Below are 26882 nucleotides of genomic sequence, written 5' to 3'. Positions count from 1 at the left end.
GGGGGTAGGGGGGGGGGCAAAAAACCAGTGGCTACATTTTGTAATTCGATTTTGAGTTACGCTCAGATTTTCATGGGCCATTTTGGTTGTTTCTTCTTTTTGTTTTTGGCAATTGCAGGCGCCCAAGAAAGGGGGAGGTCATTGAACTAAACATTTGACAACAATCAATTTAATGGTTGCTCAATCTTTTTTTGGTTTCTTCTTACAGACAATCGAAGTATACACACACAGAGGAGATCGAGTGGCCGATAGACTGGACAGGAGCAAAGTTCAAGCAGGTAAGCATGAAATGGCAAGGTGGGGAAAAATTGAAAAATCAAATGAAACTTTCACACAGAATGCAAAAATGCGTAACGTGTATTTGGTATGCCCAGAGTGTTGGCTATATAATTTACCACAAATGTGCAAATGCACTTCGAATTGCAATTGAAAGACCTGCCACGGCGTCGTTATGCAAAGCCAGGTAGCCAGCCTGGAGGGCGGGAGGGCAGCGTAGGAAAAAGAAAACACTTGTAATTCGAGGCGCCTAACAATGTGTTGTCAGTTAAAAAGACAGAGAGAGAGAGGGAGCGAGAGAGGGTGTAACATAAGGAAGAAATTGCATAGCCATTCGACTATTGAATGTGGAAATGGCATGCAGAGATTGCAAATGCTAATGCAACATGTCCAACAGCAGCAGCTAAAAGAAAAACAACAACAACAACAACAAAAACACCATGCATTGTTGGTGCTTATTTTTTAATTGGCCGCCAATTAAAGCATGTGTGGAGTGTGTTAAATGACGCAGAAATTATGCGAATGCCACGACAATGAACTGTTGAAGGGAATGGCATAAGTTGAACGACAAAGCCAAAGAAAAAAGACGTGAAAAATGAACAAATTTTCATCTTTAAAACCAAGTGGAAACCGACGACCTAAATATACCTTTTACAAACTTTAACTGTAACAAACAATCAACTCTCGACCATTTTTGTGACTGAATCTGCACCTGTAAGCCAACTTTCAAGAATTCACTAACAAACTGTTAGTTAAATGGCTAAAAGAAGACAGACATTTTGAATTAGTTAAAAAGAATCTGAACTAGGCACATTTCAAGAGAATCTAGAAATGTAAGAAGGGCTAGAATATGCCCCTTAAAGTATGTAATATGCAATGGAAAAACTCACCATTTAAGTATAAACTGTATAAACTATTTAAATTAAAAACGTTCTCCCTTTTGTTATTTTGTTTATTTAGCTTAACTGCTTTATAATTTAATAAAAACAAATGTCTGTTGAATGTTTGTGGCATACTTTAGGGGATGAATTTTCTCCATTTCATATCGGACACTGATCTGCATAAGAAACTCATAAACTTACAAAAACGAAGTGGTCATACCTTATATACTCAGAAGTCTCATACTAATCGTCTTTAGAGTTATGTAAAGGATATGAACTTTGTCAATTCTAATATACTCTCTCTGACTCGAAACATTCCGCAGAGGGTATAAATATTATGGTAGAAAGAAACTTTTTGCCAACTTTCCATTGTCTCGGAACGAAACGAGACAGAATAGTTTCCAAAACAAAACAAGAGACAAAAAAGAAAAAAGAGAAAAAAAAACATTTATAATTGTTACCGGCAATGTTTCAAGCTGCTCGCGTATTAAATTCCACACAATTGAAAAGATTTTCAGATCTTTCAGTTAGAAACAAAAACAACAAAAAGGCCCAACCTGGTCCGGACAGCTGCATTGAAACGTTTAGTCTGAGAGATTTGTGCTTTTAAACAATAAAAACTTTCCATTTCTAACAGAAAAAAAAGAGACACACAAACAAAAAAAGAGCAATAAAAAAAAATCAAGACAAATTTATCTAGTTATCTGATTTTGTTGGTGGAGGAAATTCCAGACAAGTGACACAAGTTGCACACGTGTGCGACGGCAGCCTGTTGATATGTAATGTTGGTGGCGCCACCAGCCACCAGCCACCATCTACTTGCCACTAGCCCTTAGTTCCACTATAGTGGAACTCTTTTATTATTATAAATTAATGTTGGTTTTAGTGGGCATACATAATGATTAGGAGGTGCTAAAAGTGTTGTTTGGGCCATGCAAATGATTTAATTTGATCTAGACATGCAACACATATGGCACATTCCTATGCCAAATTAACAAATGATTTTAAGAATTAAATTAATGAATGAGCGAGTGTGCGAATCTGTCACTTAGTAATGCTTCAAAGCCAACTGCATTGTACTATATGTGTGTTGGCATCTAATTGCAGCTGCTGTCAAAATGATAATGGATTTGCTAGATAATGCGATAAGCGTCAACTGCCATTAGTTAGGCACCAGAGTGGATATGAAATTTTTTTCGTTTGCCTCAATTGAAACTGTCAATTGCAATGATTTCTCCGTCTCTCATTCACTTTTTTCCATGCCTTTGTCAGTGTCTCTCTCTCTCTCTCTGTCTCTCTGTGGATCTGGCCATGTTTGGCCGTTTTTGGTGTAGGCGACACGACAGTGAAAGTTGTGGCTCTAACCAAAGTACAAACACAGGTGGTGATGGTGGAGGTGGTGCTGGTGGTGGGGCGAAGGTAATTAATGCCAATTAAATGTCAAACCCAAAAGCCTTGTCTTGGGCGTGTCAACTGCAGCATAACGGCAACTCAATTGCTGACCGAACTTTCAAATGTTGCACCGATTTAATTAGCTTTAGCTGAGTTCAAAGCACTAACCACATCAATTGATTGTACTTCTCACGAATTGTACACAAAAAGAAACCCCTATCCGTCCTCTTTCCCCCGCATTTGTTGGCTTTGAAATGCGAAAACAAAAGAAAAGTGCAAGTTGCCAAAGGGAAAATCCACAATAGATATGTAACTGTTTCTCTAGCTCTATCTCTCTCTCTCTATAAGTCTGTCTTTCTTCTTTTGTTTTTTTCTGCGTGTGTGTGTGTGTGGCAAACTAATTTACGATTATTTAATGCAGTCTTAGTTAGTTTCTTGGTTTAGCTGCAGCAGGTTCAATGCCCAAAATGAATAACTTATTTTTTGCATTGCAAATTGATTTTTCTTTTCTCTCTATCTCTTTTTTTCTCTATGTCTCTCTTTCTCTCGCCCTGTAGTTGAACTTTGTTTCTGGCTAATTGCTTGATGTTTTTGCTGCTTATGTTTGTTTGTTTGCTTCCATTGAACTTTGAACTTGGTTTACTGGCTTTCTTTTGTTGCAGCAGCATTAGCAGCTGTTGTTGTTGTAGCTGCTGCCAACTGGCGACAGTTTTGAGCGGCAGTTAACAACAACAACAGCTGCCAGACATCCTTCAACCCAAGTGTTGGCTTTTGTTTTTTTGTCATTGCAGTTGGTTGCTATTTTTTTCTTTCCACTCATGTATTTGACCTTGCGCTCCATTGCGTATACGTAACATTTGCTTGTTTTTTTTCTTTTTGCCAAACGTTGCGTGAAATTTGTAAGTATGTACTTAATAGTATTTTTGGCAGACTTTCAAGTTTTTAAAGTAAACCAAGTAACAAGCAAACAATGAATGAAGCCAACAAAATGTCGAATGCACCAACTTAACAACTAACTGACATTTCAACAATTTATTAAACAAAATATTTGAAATACCCTAGATCTTTTTTGGTTCATAGAGTCCAGTGCTTCTTATATATCATTTGCAAGTCAGTCGTATCAATGATTTGACTTGTAAGAAAGTGTAACAAAAGTAAAAAAATCCTTAAGAGTAAAATTAAATGTCTTGAATTGCTTTGGGTTTCCTTTTTAAACACTACCTAACGCTGTAATCATTTGCCTGATGTTGTAAATAGCTCCAGGATGAGCCATATCGATCACCCTGTATGCCACTTTAAAATGAACTTTCCAACAGGATAAAGACACACAAGACACACTAGCAAAGTCTCCCAAAAATGGCTTTCAATCTGATATGGCAAAAATTTATGATGGGACATAAAATAGAGCATAACAATGACAAAACCTTCAACAAAAAAAAGCACATATTTGGCAGGATATTCAATAGGTATAAATAAGATTCCATGCCAAGGAGATTCGATCCAAATATATGTTCCTTAAAAATGGTTAAAAAATAAGTATTAAGTCCAAATTAACATAATCAATTCCTTAAATAAGGTTTAGAAAAGAAGAGGAACAAATTTATATAATCTACAGATGTTTTTAACATCAAAAATGTTGTTAATTAAGTTGAATTTAAATAGTTACTTATTCTAAATTAATATGAATGGTCCGTTATATATCCACTTTGACTTCTACAAGACATTGGTAGGTTTAGGGTATCTCTTATGTCGTTGTAATATAGAGTACCCCATTCTAGCTAGCAAACTGTGTCTGCACATTCTCTGTTTGCTCAAATTGCAAATCCAATATAGTTGTTGACCTTTGGCATACAATTACACGACTTCGCCACTCTGTTTTCACCTACAATTTGCTTAGACCGCTGCCAGACCTGCATACCTCTATATATAATATTTGGCAAAACTTGTTTGCCAATTTGGTGACTCATTTGCAACAATTTTTTGTTACTTTGTTTTGGTTTCTTTCGTTTAACATATTCTAATTGTGTCATAAAAGTCAGGTAAACAGAAAAACAGGTACATAGGCAGACCCATTGAAGTCAAAAAGTCATAGAAAGGTTTTTGAATTGTATTTGTTTGTTTTACTTGCCTGGCTAAAGTTAATGTTTATGTTGACTTGCCATTTGGCTAGATTCGTTGCAATTCGTTGGTTGGATGCTGGTTTTGCGGGCCTGGGACCATTTGCAGCTGGAATGGAAACCGCAGCAATGTGTTCATGCGTCCATGTCCATGAGTCATGCAACTCTATCTCTGTCGCTGACCAGACCGTTGCAACAAATGTCGCTGCCACAAAATACAAAATGCAACAAATTGCTGGAGTCCAAAAAATAAAAAAAATTGTCCAACAAACATTATCCCACGCAGCAGGTTTTTCTTTTTTTTTTTTTTGGTTTTAGGGCTCCAGCTGTTGCCGGTTGTTTCTCTTTCATTTTTGTGGTTTTTATGTCACCAAAATAATTCTCAACTTGTTTTATTCATTCTTTGATGGCGTAGAGAATTATGTATCGTAAAGTGTTTTTACAGCGCATAATTAAAAAATTAAACAACATTATAAGACAAAAAGAAAAGTTCTGTAAAAGCAAAGAGGGTCGCTCAATCATAAAACCAAGCCGCAATATGCCTGTGGGAAGTAAACGACTCACTAAGCTTCTTTTCTTATTTTTTGTTACTCTTAATCAAGCAACATGTTGCATCAACACATGTGCGTGCACTTTGAAGCAAACAAAAAAAAAAGTAAAGTAACCAGTTCTTTGAGGACTTGGGGGACAGACAATGAATGCATCCTGGTACCCTAGCTGGACTGTTGTTGTGGCATGAATGAATGCGTTTTCATTTATTAATTTGTAGACCATTGTTGCTGTGGCAACTAAGTTCCTCATGTAGCAAGCAGCAGCAGCTGTGCCCCAACTTTGGCGTCTCCATCTCGTCAACTTTATCTGCGTCACGCAAGAGCAAAACAGAAGTAAAAGAAAGGAAAGAAAAAAAAATATTGAAAACGAACACCAAGACGACGCCGACATGGGAACATAACCTTGAAACATTTTGATTTAGCTATATAACTGAAGAAAAGAAAAACACAAGAGTGATATAAGACAGAGAGAGAGAAAGAGAGAGAGAGAGAGAGAAAGAGTGTGAGAAGGCAAAGTGCGGGAGGCAGAAGGTAGAATCAAGCTGGTGTTGAGGGTGTTCAGCCATTTATGCATACAAGAGGCCCGTCTTTTCGCTTGATTAAACCAAACAGGGCCCCAGCCCTAACTCTGGCTCTGGCTCCGACTCTGGCATCCCAGACTTCTTTTGTATGCCTATATACACTACAGTTTTCTTGTGAAAATAAACATAAAACATTTTCCTGTAATAAACTGACAGCTCCTAAAAATAAATTGCATATGAATACGAGGGATTTTTCAAGAGTTGCCTAACCAAGCAACTCAGTTTATTCAATGGTTAAACTTTATCTAAATCGAATTCATATTTTCAATTTCCAATTTTAGTTCAAAGAAGGTTACTTAAGTTCTCCTGATTAAAAGAGAAACTGGAATTATTTACAGAATGTTTATTTTATAATAGATATATGCAATAATGGAAAATTTTAAGCAAACCTTATCACCTTATTATCCTTATTATATGTACTTAAGGATTTATACAAATACAATCAACATTTTTGATTCTTTACAATGAACACTCTTATTCGAATACAAAATATTTTCCTTGCTGTTTTAATAAGTTCTCATTCGAATGAAGTTTTAGAAGAAAGGTATGACTAAACCATTAAAAAACTCAAAGTGGTCTTATATTCTTAGTAGTATTGATTATAGTTTAGTGTTTCAGTTATCCTTTGGCTTGGAATATTGACTGATGGTTTCTTACGAGCTTATCGGAAGAATAGATTGCCTTATAGGCGGATGTACATAGAATTTGGATGATTCCGCTTTTGTCAAAATAATGTGTGTTTGTTTTGCGTCATTAAAGATTAATCATTTTAATGGGTAGTTTTATTGTATGACACCATTATATGGAGATTTAAAGAGACCAAGTAATCCTACATATAATTATCATTTGGTTATCTATTCATTCAACTCAGTTGAGTGTAAAAGAATTAATGATTTCGACTACTCACTTTATTGCTTGTAGTTACTCAATCCATTACTCAGTCGCATTCATTCAGTTCCTTAAAGAAATTAATACTCTTTAATTTGGATTAATTTTAATCCTTGTTTATTTGTTTTACAAACATTTTCTACTGACCCTCGCTCGCGTTCATATATTTACAATTTCCAAGCCAAGCCCTAAGTATTTTATGTTTCATGTTGGGTAATCAACTTGAACAGATACATATTTGTTGTTGTTCTTGCAGTTGTTGTTGTTTAATGTGTGTGTGTATGTGAAGGAGCAGCTTCAATTAACTTGACTTTATGTTATTGCTGTTGTAGTTCGTCAATTTGACAGTCAGTCAGTCAGTCAGTAAGAAGCAATGACAAGCGATATATATTGACAGGCGACTTGAGATTTAAGTTCGCTGCTCACTCTTGAGCGGAAGCCCGAAAGGTAAACTCTGCTTGATAGCCATGTCAAATTCAAGGTAATTGACGCACCAACCAAAAACATAAAACCTTTTCGCCAGCATATGTCAAATAATCAAACGAATTAAGTGATGGACATTGACTAGACCAGTCCCCGGGGTGGCCTATAGGGAGTCAATATGAGTTGGGTTTGAGTTACTTACATTAATCGTGACTTTTTCGAAAATAAACAATCACTTATGTATACTAGTAAGTATCTAGTTAAGTATCATGGTATTAGTAGCCGTAGTCATACTCTTCATCTCTTTCCACTTCTTGGCTTCAAATTAATTGCTGTTTGTTTGTTGTCTCCGGCGGAGATTGTTGTTATTGCTAAAGTTGTTGTTGTTGCTGCTGTTGTTTCTATTCCTGTTGATGTTGTTGTTGTCATTATTATTGCTGTCGCACAAGTTTGTTGCCAAGTTACCTGTTGCCTGCACCAACATCCGGCGAATTCTCAAGAGCAATAATAGAAACAAGCATACGAAAAGCAATAACAAAACAACAACAACAATGGCAATTTTTTTGGCTAATGACAACTTAAAGTTGTCGAAAATTTAGGCAAAAACTTGTTCTTGGTCGTGTGAACTAGGAAACCAAATGGTACAACTGCAAAATTTGTTTGCCATATTAGCTTAATTAGCCAAGTTTATGGCCAAACAGACATACATAAATATAGTAAAATTTAATAACTTTCTAACAAAATGAGGACTACAATAAATAGTCCCCAGAAATGAAATTGTTCACTAAAATCGATTTAGTTCCCCCCCATCTTATAATCCATTTTGTGTTGGTTTTAACAATGAAATTTTGCACTATCCTTGACCTTTTGACCTCCGTAAGCCATGCTCGACATTCCTCCTTAAAGCCAGCTTAATTTCCATGACACCTTTAATGGCCCTGTGTGCTTGCTTGCTTGCTTGCTTGCCCACTAATTGGCATCATGCCTTAAATGGTAAGCCGGCAGAAAAGACGTTGACATTTCAAAACGGCGCCCACAACTTCCGCCGTAGAGATAGCCCAACCCAAAGGCAGGCAAAATTCTTTTTGCCAAACAAATATTGGCCGAAACACGCCTCCAGTAAGAGGCGGTAAATATATATATACAAATGTACACATATTTGTTTTGCACATAATTTGAACTAAAGAATTTTCTATGCATAACTCAACTGAGAAATTGTGCGTATAAATAATTTAAAGTGCTTTATGGCTAAGCAAACTTCTGTTTTGCATAATCTTAAAGGCATGCATAACTCAGGTGTTGTATACTAAAGTATATATACATACATATATGCCATTTTACATAACGTTAAACATATAAATAAACATCTGATGAGGGGTCAAAATGATGTGGCGTTGCCGCCACGCATAAATCTCACGTGTAAATTTAAATGTGGGACAAACTTCTCGCACATCTTCTCCATCCACCTCCACGGTCTCTCTTCCTCTGCAGCGTTGTCTCTTCCTTTCATGTTCTCAGAGAATTGAAATTTAAATTAAAGTCTGTTTCGATTTTTGTTGTTGCTTGTTTCCGTTGCGCTTTAATATTATTGTTATTTTTGCTTTCCTGTTGGTGATTAAATTTCAGTAAAATTTAAATCTGTTCTGGAAATTTCATTTAGAAACTGTGAAACTGAAACTGTGCTCTTGCGGTTACCTTTAGTGAGTGTTAACCCAGTTGAAAGAGTGCTAATGGAACGACAACACATTAGCATACATCACTTGGCCATAGAATGCAACTTCACGCCACATTTGTTTCCAACAAATTCCAAACACTCTCCAAAGAGAAAAAGTTATAGTTAAATGCGTTAAAAATTCAAAGATTATTTTCCCCCTCAAGCGATCAAATAATAGGCCAGAAAAAACTAACAAAACTGATGCCTCCTCGCCTGCAGCCAGGCCAGAAGAGAAGACAGAACTTTCAGCTGCTCTTTTTTTTATGTGTTTGTGTGTCTCTGTGTGTGTGTGTTAGCTTTTTCGTTTATTTTTGTGCCTTTTGGCTTCCCAAAAACCTGTTGGCGACCTCAATTGGGTAGACAGGCGGTCAAGCTAACTGTTTCGTTGCCTGCAATCGGCACAAATTTTGTATGCCAGCCAGTTTAAAGATTAAAGCAAATACGGAATGCAAAATATATATGTAAGTATGTACATATATATGTATTTGGAACTGGGGAACGAGTTTTCCTGTCACAAATTGAGAGTTTATCGGCAGACAGGAGACAAAAGCCCAATCATCCGAATTCACATCAATTAATTTTTAACGCCCACTAAAATTCTGCAACATTGTCATGGGTAAAACCCAACAAGTTTTTATAATTCTAGAGAATACATGAAAGGATTTTCAATTGAGTTCAATGTCTATTTCCAGGACTTATTAAAGGCAGCACTTCGATTTATTCATTATTTCGACAAAATACTTTTCTAAGCTACATCTCGAAGAAGTTCTCATCGAAAAATCACTCAAAATTCGTAGACAACTAGTAGAATATTGTTTAATCAATACTTATTTGTTTATTTAACAAATTAAATCTAGTAATAATTACTAAACCTAATGATTTATAAATGAGCACTAGCTGCAAGGACCTTCGACTCGAAATAATCAATACTTAACAGCTTTAAATCAAAGAAAAAGCTGAAATATTTTGATAAAACATATTTTTGAAATTCATACAATTCTAAATAGAGATTTTCTGTTAAAACTTAGATGAGACTTGCTATTAATTCTTCAGTGCGACAAAAATTTCAAAAGTTGTTTTAGTTTGGTTCAAAACCTAAGGTAACAGATAATTGAAGGCATTGGCAAACTAGGATATAATGTATAATGGGTAACTATATTTAGATAATTATTTAAATCCTTCAAATATGCTTGAAAATAATTAATTTTATTGTATATTCAAAATCTAGAAGCCTATTTTGAAAATTTAAATACACAATTTGAATCATTTTTAATTTAATTGCTAATTGATACTTAAATTAAAAATGATTCAAAATTGCTAATTGATACTTTGATTGGTAAAACAATTTTTCTTTTTTCTAATGGCATTGTAATATGTTCATAGATTAGTGGAAGGTGTAAGTTTTGAGGGTGATGTCGGGTTGGGATTACAAAATTCTAGTGTTAGGGACAAATTTCATTATTTTCTCTTATATAAAATCGTGCAAAATCGCAAAGCTAACCAATTATGGAACGACTGGATATAAACTGAAAAGAGTTTATAGTTTATACGATATAATTAACTTTACTTTCTATCCAAAAACCATAAACATAAAATTTCATTAGCCACCAAAGTGAGATATTACCTCACTTTGATGTTGAAATATTAAATCTCGGCAAATGTTAATTCTGACTAATTGTAATTTGGATTAAACTATCAGAATTTTGTACACATGTATTTACATAATTATTATTGAAGACTTTTCAAAGTGTTTATTTGCTTGAAACAAAATAGTCTTTGATTAAATGCACTATAATTGTGGTAGACTTTAACAAATTGAAACACATGTTGATGCTTGTCTTCAATGTGTGACTAACTAACTACGCCTACAAATCTGCACAATTTTCCATTGAAACTCTCTAATCTTGAGCTGCTACACAACTAACGAGCTGTCTGTATGTCTGTCTGTCTGTCTATCGTGTCTATCATCCTGGCCAGGCCAGCATAAATTAGGCTTTATGGCCAGGAGTTTAGCGCATGAAATTGTATGTAGATTTATTTGTCTCTGTGTGTAACACTTTTACGTGCTGCGTGATATCTCTTTTTCATTGGGAATGGCCAATCTCACCGGTGGTAGAGACAGCATTCCTTATAACGAGTCCGAATGCCAAACTTGAAAAATAGCTCAAAGATGCTGTGCAGCATCTTGTTGTTGTTGTTGTTGTTACTGCAACATTCCTTTCCTGTCAGTTGCTATGTATGTAAGTATACGCTCTTCTTTCTTTCTTTCTTTTTTCTATACCCTCTGGCTTACTAGTTGGCGTGGGCAACACTTTTTATGGTCAAAATACTTGGACAATTTGTGGTAAATTTTCATTTGACAGTTAACCAATGTGTGTTCACTTTTTCGATCAATTTGATCAGACATTTGGTATCCACTTGCAGCTGCTTAAATGAGAATTGGCACAAAAACCACATAAAATAAGAGACACAAGAAACAACCACAACAACAACAAAAAAGACATAAATAAATCACCAATCGATGCCGCAACTAAATGCAAATGAGTGAAAGAGTAAAAACAACAACAACACAAATGCAAACAATTAACAAAAGAGAAGAAACAAAGGCAAGAAAGCAAAAATTGAACAAAGCTACAGAGAGCACAGAAATTTATGTGTAACAAACGCGATATGCAAAATCCAGCCACAAAACACGGCAGCAATATACATACTAACAACAAGGCAACATTTGCTTATGCAATTTGCCCCAAACCGTCTGCTTCCTTCTCATCTCTCGATGCCATGTTCATGCGAATTGTTTTTGTGGCCGCATTGCAACAAAACCAAAAAGATTTATGCATATTAACGCTTAGTCAAAATGCTGACCCAAAACCGAACAGTGAAGACCTCACAGCAGCAGCAATGGCAACGGCAACAGCAACAGTCAAAACATTGTTGCCACAACTCAACAATGGGTCAACTTTCGTTAATGTTTGACGTTGATAAATGTAAAGCGAAAAGAAGTCTGTAACTGTGGCACTTGCTGTTGTTGATTGCTAGATGCTGGTTGCTTGTGGGTGTTGCCGCTGTCAACAACAGCAGCAACACTTTCCCAATTGCAATGCATCTCAAGAGATAATTGCCTAACCACATAAATGTTGCATGGGCTTAGTTTGAGGATTCGCCCCAGATTAAACTTAAATATTTAACATCTTTGATTTAGAATATTTAGTTGATTTTCAATGCAAAAGTAACAAAAATTTACTTTAAGCAATTAAGAACAAATTTCCTCAGTCTTTGACTGCTATTTAAGGAAATCATTTAAATTGACACTTTTTTCGTTTTGAATGCCGAAACCCGTTTATCGCATTGCCAAATATGGTTAACAATTATGGATTTTATGTTTTTTGTTTTTGGGCTAAATGATGACTCAATGAGCTAGCCGAGACTCTTACATATTAATTCATTTCCTAGATTTTTGTCATTGAGTTTGTGTGTGTGTGTATGTCATTTTTTGGAAAACCTTTTGCATTATCTAACAGCATTCACAGCCATTGAGCCAAATGACTCTTCAATCTTCTTGCAATTACAACAACAAAAGTTTCTATTGAGAGGGAATATGTTCATTATCAAGATTGATTACTATGTAAGTATGTACGTATATATATATATACACTCTGTCTGGCAAAAGATTGTCGATGGCCACGATTCAATAACTTTTTGAGTCATGCTGCAAGATGGTTGCTGTATTTTATACGTTGTATTCGTATATATTGCAAATAAGAGTGAAAGTTAATTGTGCCGGGGACTTGCGCAATGAGTGTAAAGAAAGTTTAGTTTAGTCAGCGTTTAAGTTTATGAGCTAATAACAATAACTCACGAAACATAACTCTTCTTTTATTATTTTCGTTTTTGTTTTTTATTTGCCCTTGCAGAATATGGCCTATTGTTGCTATTAATTGGACATCGAGCATAGCAACAACAGCGAATCACAGACCAGAGACCATGTCATCCTCGATCTGTTCGCATTTCACGCAAAACGCCTGGAAAAAGGATTTGTGCTCGAATTGCTTCAAGTCTAAGGATGAGCACAAAGCAGCAGCTGCAGCAGCCGCCGCCAAGATGGGCACAACACAAAAGTCAGATGGCCCCGGAAAGACTGATTATCCCAATAAGCACAAAACTCCGGCCAAGAGCATTATAAAAAAGGCATTCGGAGTACGTCTAACCAGCAGCAGTTCCAGCAGCAATACCAGCAGTAGTTCCTCAAAGTCCAGCGCCAACTCCAAATCGGGCAAAGTTTGCTTTCCCAAGCAACTGCATGAGATCATTGGCTATGGCGGCGAATGGACGGATGATGACGATGACGATGATGATCATGACTTTATGAATCTGGGCAATGAGCACGACGATATGGCTGTAACGGAAACAGACGATGAGGAAACTGTCGAACTGAAACGCATTACGCGAGCCAACACAGATTTCAATATGAATAATGGCAACTTGCTGGGCGATATCGAGGAGAATATTAAGAAATCGTTTGCCGCATTAAAACTGGGTGCTCCCCAAGTGGACAAAGAGGGCAAGAAGCAAACGCTTACCATCAATGTAATGCCATTTGGTCAGCCAAATGCCAAGAACAAGGCAGCTTCTTCGGCAAAGAATGCTGCCCCAACAGCAACTGCAACTACAACATCAACAACAACAGCAGCAGCAGCAGCCACGACAGTTAAAGCCAAGCCTGCAACCATAACCACGAAAAAGGTGGTGACAACAACACTCACGCCCACACTGACAATGGCCAAGAGCACGACGGCAACATCTTCAAGAGATGGCAAGGACAGTCCACCCATAGAGCGGGCCATGGAGAAATCTCTGCTGGATGAAATCTCTGAAACTTTGGAGCAGAAACAGAAGCAAAACGAAACAACAAAAGCACAAGCATCTTCCACAGTCACAACAACAATTGCAGCAGGGAGTTCCAGCAGCAGCAGCGGCAGCGGCAGCAACAAAATCAAATTCGAATTGAGTGCATTAAGCGACTCGCCAAAGCCATTTCTCGACCTTAAGAAGCCAATCGCGCGAAATGCGCCCATAACCAAGGATCATGCCAAGCCCAGGGTGAATGTGTGCCACAAATATTCCGATACGGACAGCAACTGTTCGGATACAGAGAATGGTGTATCCGCCTATTACGATGTCGTGGAGACACAGCTAAGCTATGAGAATCTACCCGATGGCAAGTACAGTGAACAGGTGGGAGTGGCCACTGCCCAGTTGTCCACTGAGACAAGCAGCACATCGCACTATTCGAGCTCTCAATACATCACAGACATGTTGCTCAGTTCAAAGACACGCGCCGCCAGTTACAATCTGCACGAGGGCAACTTCATGACCAGCAAGATCACATCAGATGGTCTCATTGTGACCAAATGCAGTTCGGATGATGCCCTCGACTCCACGGGCAGCAGTTTCGATGGCAGTTCCGATGAGGAGAATACCTACAATATGATACGTAGCGAATCGGACTCGGGCATAGGCATCAGCATTGGCAGTGATTACAAGAATGCGGGAGCCGTCAAGGCTGCCAACGAACAGCGTCAACTGAAGGAGGAAAAGGAGAAGAAGTTAAGCGCCAGCACTAACAATTCCGACTACGAGGACATACAGATCGGACCCGATCATTCGGCGACTGGTGGGACAGGAAAACCGGCCGTCAAAAGTCGTGAGTTGCATGGGGAACCCGATGGCAGTGCCGATCCGGACAATAGCCTGGAACAGAAGCAAAAGATCGATTTGGATTCCAGTCCACAACAGTTGCCCGCATTGCCCAAGTCCCCGCCACCGCCGATGAAAATGGATGCGCGCCCCTCATTCCTACATGGCCTGAAGAAGCCAGAGCTTCCAGTCAAACCACAGCCAATTGTTAGCAGCAACGGTGTCGGCGGCATTTGTTCGTCTCCTCTGAAGACATTTATGAGCAAGCGTCAGCCCGGCTTGGCCGAGCAGCAATTTATCACTCAGCTCCAATCGGCTATTTCCAAATCGAGCGAGAATCTGCTGGCGTCGTCTCTCGACGATGCCAAGCTAAAGAAGGGCAAAGCGCCAAATCCGCCACCAGAGTCCAAACTAAGCGCTCCACCCACGCCGGAACGAGACTACAGTCTGGTAGTTGAGTTCGAGAAGGCATCTCTGGTGGAGGCAACCGCGGATAAAGCCCAGACAGGTAGTGTGAGTGAGATAGAAGCAACATCAGCAGATACTGCTTCAGTCCCGGCCCCAGCAACAGCCACATCAGCCGCGAATGCTGTAGCCACAACTCCCACTAATTTGTATACACGAAAACCCCCGCTGCCAGGAACCGTTACCGGTGGAGCCCCTGTCATACGGGAGAAGGACAAACGTGAGCGAGCCGTCATTAATCCCAAGTTTCGCAGTCTTAACACCTTCGTGATGCAACGGGCCAATGCGGCAAAGCAGCTGCAACTGCAATCGGCCAGTTCAGTGCTGAATCTTAAACAGCCTCTGACGCCAGAGCCCACGCCACGAAATCAGCGCCATTTGTCCATGTCCGAAGAGTGTCTAGCAGCGGCGGCGGCAGCATCATCATCATCATCATCACTGGTGGACAGCAAAAAGTCGCTAGCATCATCATCATCGCCACCACAAAAGCAAAAATCGAAATTCTCGATCAAAAAGTTTCTGCGCATGGGCAGCAACAGCGGAGGGAGCAGCGGCAGCAAGTCCAATGGCAGTAGTGAGCACATTCACCACAAGAAGGATGGCAGTGTCTACAGCGAGATCTGCACAGGTGACGAGGGTGGCAGTGTGTCCGGCAAGCCACGCCTTGTAATCATTCATCCCATTGACATTAATCCCTCGTGTGTGGAGGTGGTCAAAGACATAACCAAGACAAACGATACGGTTACGGCCCAGACAATTGCAGTGGTGACATCGAAACCACCGGCTCCACCACTACGCGCCTCCGCCGAAGGGCAACGCAATGCCCATGAGGCCAACAAGCCGTCACGTCCGCCGCCACCAAAAAGTGCCGAACTGAGACGCAAGCAGAAGACCGAACTCACTGCCACGCTCAGTGGCAGCAGCGTGGAGTCGACCACTCTGCCCAGCAGTGGAAGTGCTGGCGGCGTTGGCGGTTCCATCAAGCTGAAGGCCGATAATGTCTATGCCAATCTAGGTGAGTTGATTCTCAAGAATTCTTTGTAGTGAAATTTGTCCAATTGGGTTAACAATTGATCCACTTACACATCACGTTCACTACCAAAACGAAACCAAATCGAGCGACCTTCAAAATGACAACTCACGCACCAGTAATGTAAGGCAAAACAAACTTGATGTTTCTTTGGCGAACGACACCGACTGTGCGTTTACTCTAATTTCAACACTTATTGGAAAATTAGTCAAAAATACTATACAATTATCTACTATACTAATAGGGGGATGTGCCAATTATTGCATATAGTAGATGGGTTTTAATTTAACATCTGCTAACATAGACTAATCTCTGGTCTACTAGGTCTCGTACTATATTTTCTATAGTGGCGTGCCTTAAGTTGAAAAATCATCAATTAATAAAGTATACGCAGGGTGTGACCGACAAACTAATTCAGCTATCATTATAGCAATATAAACTATGGCAGCTATCGAAAAACTGTTTCAAAAAGACTGAAAGTAATTCAAACACTTAACGTGGAAACAAAATGTACTTAAATATCGCCAGAAAAAAAAGAAGTTGCTTTAAAAGAAGATAAACTTATTTTAATGTTTTGAAATAGAGATGAGGGATAATGCTATATAAATAAAATATAACTTTATGTTTTAGTCACTAGTAAAAGTGAAATATACTCATACGTTTTTAACAAATGAAGTATAAAAACATAGATTAGACAAATACTTGGCCTATTTATGCCTCAATGCATAATTATTCTTCTTCAAAATTCAGAATATTAATCTACCCGATTGCATCAATTGCCAACAAACCATTTTTAGCTGCTAAAAGAAGTTGAAAAACAAATATTTTGGAGGCAATTTACTTTCTTTTAACAAGAAATAAGTTTCGTCCATTAAAAATCACTATATATATTTCATTATGTGTTTGTTTTAAAGCTGAAAGCAGTTAAAGTTAAATTAAAAATATATCTTACAAGTTTTTCTGTTCTCAAATAATCGTAGGTTATATACCTAAACAATAAACTGAAATGGCAGCTCTAGTGTGAAGGTCTTCTTCGCCCACTTTGCAAACTGGTTGCACCAAAAAAAGTAAAAGAAAAAAACAAAAATAATTACCATAAATGGATGGATGGATGGATGAGTGCCGTAGAAACCGAGTCGAAAGTAGAACCAAACAGAGAGAACAAGTTACGCATTTTAATCAATAATATAACGGGCACCTAGTAAAGAGAAAAGAACCAAGAGCATGAGCGGGGAAGGGAGGGAAAGGGGCGAGATTGTGCCGAGCTACCATATCCGGCACATCTTGGCTTGATGAGCCCGAAGGTAACCAGGTAGCTGGATTAAAGTAGGTTAAGTGGCCAAAGCTAGAGAGCAAAATAGTTTAACAGATGAACGAGCACACAATGAAACGAAAAAATAAGAAGAAAAAAAAACTAAAACAAGACGAACACACAAAATCGAAATGAAAGCAGAACCGCAGCCAGGCCAATGAGGTAACCACCACATGTGCGGATGGTTAGCGTTAGCCACAGCCATTAGAACCGGCGAAACAACAACCACAACTACATATACATAGCTGGAACTGGAACCAAGAGACCCATTTCTTTTGCTGACACTTTGTGGCCAATGTGAATGTTGGTGAATGTGGCAAGAAGAACTTGTTACACCTGCTGCTCAGATGTGTGTGCCATAGCAGGGGCTAAAAGGGGAAGACTGAGAGTCATTTGTTAGACATCATCTTGGACGATAGCAGCTGCTCCAAACGCCATTTGACAATGAACACGAATCAGCGAATTGTAATTTGTGCACGAATTTGGGTCAAAATCACAATTAGTGTTTTCAGGTGTTGAGATAGAGACAGAGAATAGATTAGACTAAGATGGCATGAGGACCATCGTTAATTTATCACAATGTTTCCCTTTTCTAGGCGAAATACGCTCATCCATTGCACCCCGCAAGCCAGAGCGCACGGCCAGCATGCGGGAACGTGAGGCACAATTGGAATCGGTGCGTAAGCGGGGCATTTTAACCGATACTATCTCCATTTGCTCGTCAAACGGTGATAATGTAACGTCCGCAAAGGCACCTATTAACCCCGAAGTGGCTGGATGCAAAACGAATCCCTTGGCATCCAATACAAATAGCCGCACTAGCACTTTTGAACGTCAGCCCCAGAAGAAGAACGAAGCAAAAATGACCATTTCCAGTAAATTGGAAATATTCGAACAGCGTTCTGGCGCATCCAACAACATCGATAGCACGGACAGTGCCCAGTCACGGAGCAGTCTCAAAGATTCAGTTAGAAAGATCAATAGTACCATTGATAGCTATTTGAAGGATAAACGCGACTATGAGAATATGTATGAATTTGTCAAAATGGGCAATGGCCCATCGACCACAGCTGCCGCTGGACCACCACCAACAACAACGACAACATCATCATCATCGAATTCAAATTCAGTTCCGCCGCCGCCACCCGCACGCACCAATATCGATCTGGCTGCTGTGGCTGGACAGCGACTTACCCAGGCCACCAGACGTAATAACATATACTCGGACACGGCATCAATAGCCAGTTATACGCGCAGCGAATACGGACCCGTGCGTAGTTATGGTCTTCACAACAGCTTGGGTAAGTCAATTGAAAGAAGTCATCCAAATCTGATTTAAACATTTCGCTTCTTCATTCTTCTAGCCAACATTCCACGAGTCATTTCGGCCTCATATGCGGGCAGCGAGGTGGGTGAATTTGACATTTATGCACCGTACAGTTACTATGGCAGCGAAGCAGGCGGAGATGTGGCAACGGATATAAATGACAGTGTCTGGGGCATGCCTATGGTATGATGGTTAAATTAAAATACTTGCATTACCTTCTTTTTACCACTTGCTTCTTAACACTTATTGCAGGCCAACAAGAACCGTAGCAAGGCCACGAATCGTTTGCGCATGCGCAAAGGACGCAGTGTCGTGCACAAAACCATTGAGGATAACTACACCGCCGTTGTAGTGGCTAATCATGAGGCTCTTGCCCAGGTACTCGATCAGGTAAGTCTTGTCTTTCTCGCTTATCCATTTGATTTGGTTGGTGATAACTTGTTTCATTTTCACTTTAGCTTCAGCAAACTCCTGTAGTTCCATCAGCCCTACGACCTTTGGCCAATGCCATAAACTTGCGCTACGAAGACTTCACAATTCTGGAGGGTGGCCAAGCTTTTGTTGTGGGCAAGAAAGCCTTCCATGCAGCTTTGTGGACATCATCGCCAGTGACATTGGCCCTATCGGCCGATTGCAATCAACTGGGTGGAGTGGGAGGAGAATTAAGCCAACTGAGTGGCGGCATTTGCGATGTACTTAATCCCATTACCGAGTTCTGTGACTTGGTGCCCAGCTATCAGCTACCCTTGATGCCTTCAACAGAGGTCACTTTGCTGCAGGCCACCATTTCGGTGTTGCCTAGATTGCAGCTGGAAACGTTGCAATCGATTGGAGCCATACTCAAGGGCAAGTCGCAGGTGTTGGACAAGAGTAATTTCAATTTCCGCGGCTCCATTCCGAATTTGAGTGGCCTTAAGGATGCAGTTGGCGGTGCCAATGGACTTCGTAACGTCGTTTCTGTTCAGAATCTGAGCACTCTGAACGAGGAGTCGGCCAATCCAAATCCGTCTCCCATTGCGGAGGATTCCACATCCCCCTCGAATGTCATGCCCGCATTTGATGATGTGATGACAAGGGAAGTGGCCTTTATAATGCTGCAATTGGTGAATGGCATGAAAAATCTGCAAGCCAAAGCCATTGAGGAGATTCCCCTGAGTCTGTCCAATGTGGTGCTGTCCAAGGATATAGATAACAAGGACGCCCAAGCACGTCTCTGTGTGCTCCAGGGGTATGTAAAGTCCAAAGACGTCATTTATTTATTTGAAAAAAAGAAGTCCTAATTAGCCCAATTCTTTTTGTATAGCAATAACAACGACGACGATGAACCCATGGGAACGCTGTGCAAGTGTGCCCACTCTGCGCTATGCGATTTACTGCCTCCCACAAAGATTACTCCCATTCTGGCCGATATACTTTCGCAGGAACGTGCCGAGTCTCTGTCCAAGGCGAAATCTGTGCTCGAATTTGTCCTTTGGGGTCCCTCAGATGTCGCGTTGTCCGGCTCGACAAAGGAACGTGAATTGGCCTTACAGCGTTGGCTCGACCTGGAACGGGCCACTGTACTCCATGGCCTGGTACGCACACGAGTCGAACTGACCGTCTACGATGAGTGTCATTTAATGTTCCTCGTTCGATCCACTGCCAAAATGATGAACGATGCAGCGAAAATTGTCTGCAGCTACCAGCAGCCCAATGCTGAGTAGCTCTAGTTAATTTAAAAACAAATTTTATGGAATTTTCCAATATATTTATTTTACGAAAACTGTCATAGACGTTTAGTCCTTAGCGAGATGGGTTATATATAGCCCAAAAATTTACTTTATATATAAATACATATGATATATGCATAAAAACATACGTACAGATACGAAAATGATATAATCTGATATACTGATATAATATGATATTTACGATATGCAATTTATATTCTTATGTATTTGCCTTTGCCCCAGCGTGCCAAATTTGTTTTGCACGAAAATTGTCATGTAATTATACATAAACTTATTTGTTTTAGTTTAAGACTAAGCATTATTATATTAATCTATGCAAAATATTTTGATATACTTAATCCAATGACAAGTTTATTCGATTAGAACAAAAACTTTGGTGTTTGAACAAATATAAATATATAAAATATTGTATACTCTCACACTGCATTTTAGTCTGGTCAATTTTGACCGAGTTCTTTAGCCTTTGTGGAAAATTAGCAGTGGCAATGTCTTTTTCTAGGCCTTTTTCTAGATCAATCTCAAGGACCCATCTATGTATGTCGGGGATCCATTTTCTTATTATTGCTGGTATAGTTCTATCGAATTTACTAAGGACTACAAACAATTTTGTCCTTAATTAAACTTCATTCTACCTTTTTTTTTTGAAATGTCATTATTCACTTGACAAATTAGAAACATTTTTGTTATTTTTGTATTTTGCCTATTTAAACTATTATTAAAATTGTCTAAAACGTTAATGATTCAGTGCCAAGCAGAAATTTTACCAATGTGCAATATTTTTAATCAGAATATCCATAAAAAAGCAAATTTTGATGATATTTAATCGTTTATTTAAAACTTTTTCCTAAGATTATGCAACTGTGTAAAAAAAAATTGATCCCTCAAAGTATGCTGCATAAATTTTTAATTGACATTTCACAATTCAGTATTGAAATTAAATAAGCTAAAATTAGGTAACAGCCTAATCATGTGAAAGAGCTTTTCAAGTGAGCGTTTCTCTGTGTCTCGTCATATGGATTTTTGTAAACAAACCATTCTTTGGGTTATATGTATTTTGTTAGGTTGTATTTCGACCAAGAAAAAGCCCTCCCCTTCCACAGTGCTGGCCGCGAGTTCTCTGAAAGCTCTTGCAACTCAAACAGTTAGCGTGAGAATATAATTTTTCTGTGGGTTCAGTTCTAACTTAAAGTTGTCAGCATAATGTTAAAACAACGCGCACCGCTACCATCCATTCTAAAGACTTTTCAACTGGTGAGCATTATATATACATAGATATTATACATTTTGATAAATTACAAATTTGATGTTTTTCTTGTGTGTGTTTATATATTTAGCGTCTGCAAACAAGTGCAGCTGCCCCACCTAATACCACAGATGGTGATAGCACTTTCTCCTCGGAATGGGAAAATGCCCGACCATATGATGAAATTCCAAAGGTGGGCGCTCTGGATTTAGTTAGACAAATGCTGCCAGGCGGAAAATATAATAAAATGCAGTTTCCAGACGTCTTGCTCGATCTGCGTCGTCAGATGGGACCACTCTTGCGATTACCAGCAATGCTGGGAAGACCAGAGTTCGTGCTCTCCCATGACCCAAATCATTTTGAGCGTGTCTATCGCGTTGAAGGAGTCTGGCCTGAGAGGCCGGGTAATGAAATAATAAGATATCATCGCAGTGTACTTCAAAAGGATTTCTTTCATGGAGTCGATGGTCTTTTGGCCACGTAAGTAGTCATTGTCGAGACAGCAGCTAAAAAATTATGCCGCATTTGTTTTAGGCAAGGGAAGAACTGGGCAGACTTTCGAACTTTGGTTAATCCAGTGCTAATGCAGCCAAAAACTGTGCGTTTGTATTATAAGAAAATGTCGCAAGTCAACAAGGAGTTTATGCAACGGTAGGATAAAACTATGCTTAGGTCAAAGCAACTAATCTAAGAGATACAACCTAATAGTATTCGAGAGATACGGGATAACACCACATTGGAAGTTCCTGATACCTTTGAAGAAGAAATCAATCGTTGGACTCTGGAATCGGTTAGTGTGGTTGCTCTGGACAAGCAATTGGGATTGATGAAGGACAATCGCAATGATCCACATGCAAAAAAGCTTTTTGAAGGCCTCAATGCGTTCTTTTATCTCGCAGCTGATATTGAATTTAAGCCAGCTGTTTGGCGTTACATTGCCACGCCCACATATAAGAAAATAATCAAAGTGCTGGACGAAGTGCAAGAGGTAACCAACGATTATGTTAACGAAGCTCTGACTCGCTTGGAACAGAACCCAACCAATAAACCAGAGCACGAGAAGAGTGTGTTAGAGAAGCTAATCAAGATTGACAAGAAAGTTGCCACTGTTATGGCCATGGATATGCTTATGGCCGGTGTGGATACAGTGAGTAATATTCTGCAAATTAAGTCCATCCCAAAAATATTTAAGATAATCATTTTCTTTTAGACATCCACAGTAATGACTGGCATACTTCTGAGCCTGTCCAAGAATCCAGAGAAGCAAGCCAAACTGCGTGAGGAGGTGCTAAAGATTTTGCCCGATAAGGACTCGGAGTTCACTGAAGCTTCCATGAAAAATGTGCCATATTTACGTGCTTGCATCAAGGAGTCACTTCGCCTCTATCCACTGGCTGCCGGAAATGCCCGCTACATTAAATCGAATATTGTTTTAGACGGCTATCGGGTACCTAAAAATTCAGCAATGATGATGCTATCCTATGGGCTTCTCACCGACAATCAGCATTATCCTCGAGGCAACGAATTCCTGCCGGAACGTTGGCTGCGTTCCGCGAAAGAGGAGGAATCCGAGTCCGGAAAGTGTCCACACTCCCTTAAAGCGAGCAGTCCATTTGTTTATCTGCCATTTGGTTTTGGTTCCCGCATCTGCATCGGCAAACGTATTGTTGAAATGGAACTTGAATTGGGCCTTGCCCGACTCATACGCAACTTCCATGTCGAATACAACTATCCGACAGAGAATGCGTTCAAGGCTGCCCTTATCAATATGCCCAATATTCCGCTGAAATTCAAGTTTACCGATGTCGAAAAGTGATTTCAAGTGTTAATGATAGCTATATATGCCAAAATTATAAAATAAGTGAATAAAACGGTTGGTGAATGTTGCATTTTTAAGAAGGAAAATTACCAATGTTTGTGCGGAACAAAAAACCTTATCATTTAACAATGATAAGATATTGATTTTATAGTTCAAAAGTCTACATAAACATAGTCTTATGAACCCCCATCCTCTATAAAGTAACCTCTTACCTGTTTTGTAATAAATATATTTCGCAAAGAAGAGCTTTTTTAATTTCACTTTATACGATCATTTAGAACCTGTTTTGAGTCTCGCTCTGTTGTTATTCTCACTTTTCTCATAATTAAGGGGCATAAAAGCTCTTCAGCAACGATCAGTAAAAGCTTTAGAACTTATATTTTTAAGAAATTTGGTGTTGAAAATCTCGTGAATAAATTATACACTCATGTATGTAACCGGCAGAAGGAAGGATTTCCAAACCTATAAAGTATACATATTCTTGATCAGGATCAACAGCCGACTGGATCTAGCCATGTCCGTCTGTCCGTCCGTCCGTCCGTCCGCCCGTCTGTCCGTTCAAGTTCAAAATATTGCCACGCCCACTTCCGCCCTCGAAAATTAAATAAAACTTATATTCTCGAAAACTAACAAGGCCGGAACCACCAAATTTGGTATATAGAAAAACGCATAAGTATTCTTTGTTGGTTTTGTTTATACATTTAAAGCTATTTCTTTTCAGTTAAATACACACTCAAGTAAATATATATGTATATTCATGTATATATATATATGTATAGATACTAGACATTAGTACATTCAATATAATTGTATTGTACATCATTTTGTTTGGTAAACATTTTACAACAGTTATAGTTAAACAGCTCTTGACTCATTTATTTCATTATTTTTGTTAGTTAATGGATTAGTATTTAAATTGTTTCTCTCGTTTGGTTTTTTAGTGCCAAATTTAACATTTGTATAGAGTAAATAAATAGCAAAAAAACAATGGAAGTTCCATTATGAAATATACATACATAGATAACTACACAGATACAATATATATTTATAGATTTTGTTTGGTTTTACTCATTTTGTATTTTGCATTTTGGGTTGGTCCAAATGGATATTGAAACATTAACAGATTGGTTCATTTTTTTTTAGGATTTTTGTTTGTTTTTTTGTTTTTTTTTTTAAATTTTCATATATGCATTATTTATATTATTTGAAATATATTTTTATTTTTTTTTGGATTTTATCTATTTAGGAATTGAATAAAATTATGCTAGGCATGCTTCATATACATTTATATATATATATATAGTAATAAGTTTATGATTTTAATTAGACCACCGAGTCCATCTACTAGAAACAAAATACGAAACTTGTTTTGAAGAGCTCTTAGTTCTTATGTTAAAACTGAATTCAGTCCTAAGTTATGGATATGAAAAGTTAATTTTTCTTCTTCTCAATATAAGTAGCGGTATATTGAAAACTCTTCTACATTAAATTCATTGGCATTTTTTTTTTTTTATATAAGTATACATATATTAAACTTAATACATACAGTAACATTTAAAAATGTTAACAATTCCACACAAACGGCAAAACATTTATGTAAGTACATGGATTTTAATATTGGAAGCTAAGTGTTCGGCATGCCGAATATTTTATACCCTTGTAGTTTGTCGACTTTTAAAGCTCTTGACAGTGCCAAAATCAGCCTATTTAAATGTTGGGGCGAAATATAAGTGGACTGTAACATAAATAATATTAAATAAATCAGAGTTAACTTTACCCAGACGCACATTTCTATATTAGTTTCAAAATAAAATCAAACAGATCTATCGGAAATTTAATGATGAAATTCCAAAATGTGTGTAATCTCAAAAAACGTCTTTTGTTCCCTAAGGAGTTTACAGGAAACGATTTTGAAAAACCTTAAGGAATTTTGTAAAAACTCAAAGATTTATCCTTTACTATTTAGTTTAGCATGATATACACATCAAGGGTATTCCAGCCAATAAATGTATAGGTATGTATATTCCAGCATACATTGTTTGGCCAATTAAGGAGAATAAAAAGAATATGCCTGCCTGCAAACATGATGAAATTCTCGTACAGAGTGGCTAGTTATACATTTTTTATTACACGCATTTTGTTTGCAAACAGAATTTTTATGTTTTTTTATTTCGATGCGCAATCGATACTTCAGTAGAGTGCGAGTAAGGAAATAACGCACAAATATCGGCAACAGTTTCTACATGTGGATATGGATGTCTGTGTGTGTGTGTGTGTGTGTGTGTGTGGGAGAACCAATAAAAGTGTCGAACGAGAAAATACTCAAAAAAACACACACAAAAACACAAAAACAGAGACACACAGAGGCAGCCAGGCTTTAATCTTAAGCCACATGTGGGTCTGTGTGGTGCGTGTGAGCGCAATAAAATCTAATTTAATGCAAGCACACATACGCACACATACACCAACACACACACACACCCACACAGACGAATTTCATCAGGAGCAGGCCTCGAACGTTATGTATGTATGTGTGTGTCTGGTGCAAAAAAAAAAAAGTTCTTAAATTTTTGTGCACGGCAAATGGGAAAAGCATTGCATAGTTCTGGGCTGAAAAACACACAAAACCACAAAATGCGGTCGGAAGTGGCCAAGAACCAACTTCATGGAAATGCGCCCCAAAACCCCAATCCCCTCAAGCTCCCCTCAAAAGCGCAGAGCAGTTTAAGCGGACGGATTAAGACCAAAAAGGCGTAGATAAAAGGCGGCAACACCACCAGAATATACAATAAAAATGTGTGCAAAAGGCGACAGACCAAGACCTAAGAGAATCCGATGAAATGATGGCCACCTATCTCACTTGATGAGTACCTTAGTTCTCTGTCTTTTTGGTATTCCATTTCGGGCCACTGCATTTGTCTGTGTGTGTGTGTGTGTGCGTGTTTCTGTGTGATGTTAATTAGTTTTAGTTGTTTTGCTTTGTTTTGGAGGTCAGTTAAAGTTTAATTTTTTCCACTTAAAAAAAATGTGAGTTTGTATGTCTGTGTGTGTGTGTGTGGTTGTGACCTTTTTAAAAAGGACTTGCCATCGCTTTAGACAGACAACCACCTAGGCGTTTGTATACCATAAATTTAAACAGGCAAGGACGTTGCCTTCATATACACTTTCAAGAACGTTTCTATTTGCCTTACTCTGAAACTTAAAAAAGAGCAAACTCTACATCAATATCATGCATACAAGTAAGAGTTCAGTTTAGCCTCGCTATATAACATTTTTAAGCACAATATATATCCCATTCTGACACATTAATTAAATTTAATTTCATGCAAAATGAAAGAAAGTAAACCAAACAGAAAAAAAAATAAAAACATTTCAACAACTCATTTCTAATTTTGCTAAATAGGGTATTTATTTAGCCATGGCTTAGTCAAAGTAA

General features: G+C 38.4%; 2 protein-coding genes across 2 annotated transcripts in view; both read left to right on the top strand.

Annotated features, from left to right (window-relative positions):
- LOC6650620 (platelet binding protein GspB) overlaps positions 1-20803 on the top strand; it is a 36163-nt gene extending 15360 nt beyond the window's left edge. Inside the window, exons 2-8 of the mRNA XM_023180644.2 lie at positions 209-278; positions 12738-16000; positions 17924-18628; positions 18692-18837; positions 18907-19044; positions 19113-19882; positions 19958-20803. Of these exons, the coding sequence (XP_023036412.1) occupies positions 12808-16000; positions 17924-18628; positions 18692-18837; positions 18907-19044; positions 19113-19882; positions 19958-20357 (5352 nt within the window). The 5' untranslated portion in view covers positions 209-278; positions 12738-12807 and the 3' untranslated portion in view covers positions 20358-20803. The remainder of the gene's footprint in view (positions 1-208; positions 279-12737; positions 16001-17923; positions 18629-18691; positions 18838-18906; positions 19045-19112; positions 19883-19957) is intronic.
- Positions 20804-21492: 689 nt separating this feature from the next.
- Positions 21493-23665, top strand: LOC111519488 (cytochrome P450 CYP12A2-like). Its single transcript, XM_023180645.2, has 5 exons — positions 21493-21635; positions 21719-22107; positions 22162-22278; positions 22336-22774; positions 22838-23665. Exons 1-5 carry the CDS (start codon positions 21585-21587, stop codon positions 23441-23443), a joined length of 1602 nt encoding a protein of 533 aa, XP_023036413.1. The 5' UTR covers positions 21493-21584; the 3' UTR covers positions 23444-23665.
- Positions 23666-26882: the final 3217 nt, after the last annotated feature.

This window comes from Drosophila willistoni, chromosome 3R, assembly GCF_018902025.1.
Source record: "Drosophila willistoni isolate 14030-0811.24 chromosome 3R, UCI_dwil_1.1, whole genome shotgun sequence".
Lineage (NCBI taxonomy): Eukaryota > Metazoa > Arthropoda > Insecta > Diptera > Drosophilidae > Drosophila > Drosophila willistoni.
Note: the sequence above shows the minus strand (reverse complement) of the source record. Positions and strands in the feature narration are given on the sequence as shown.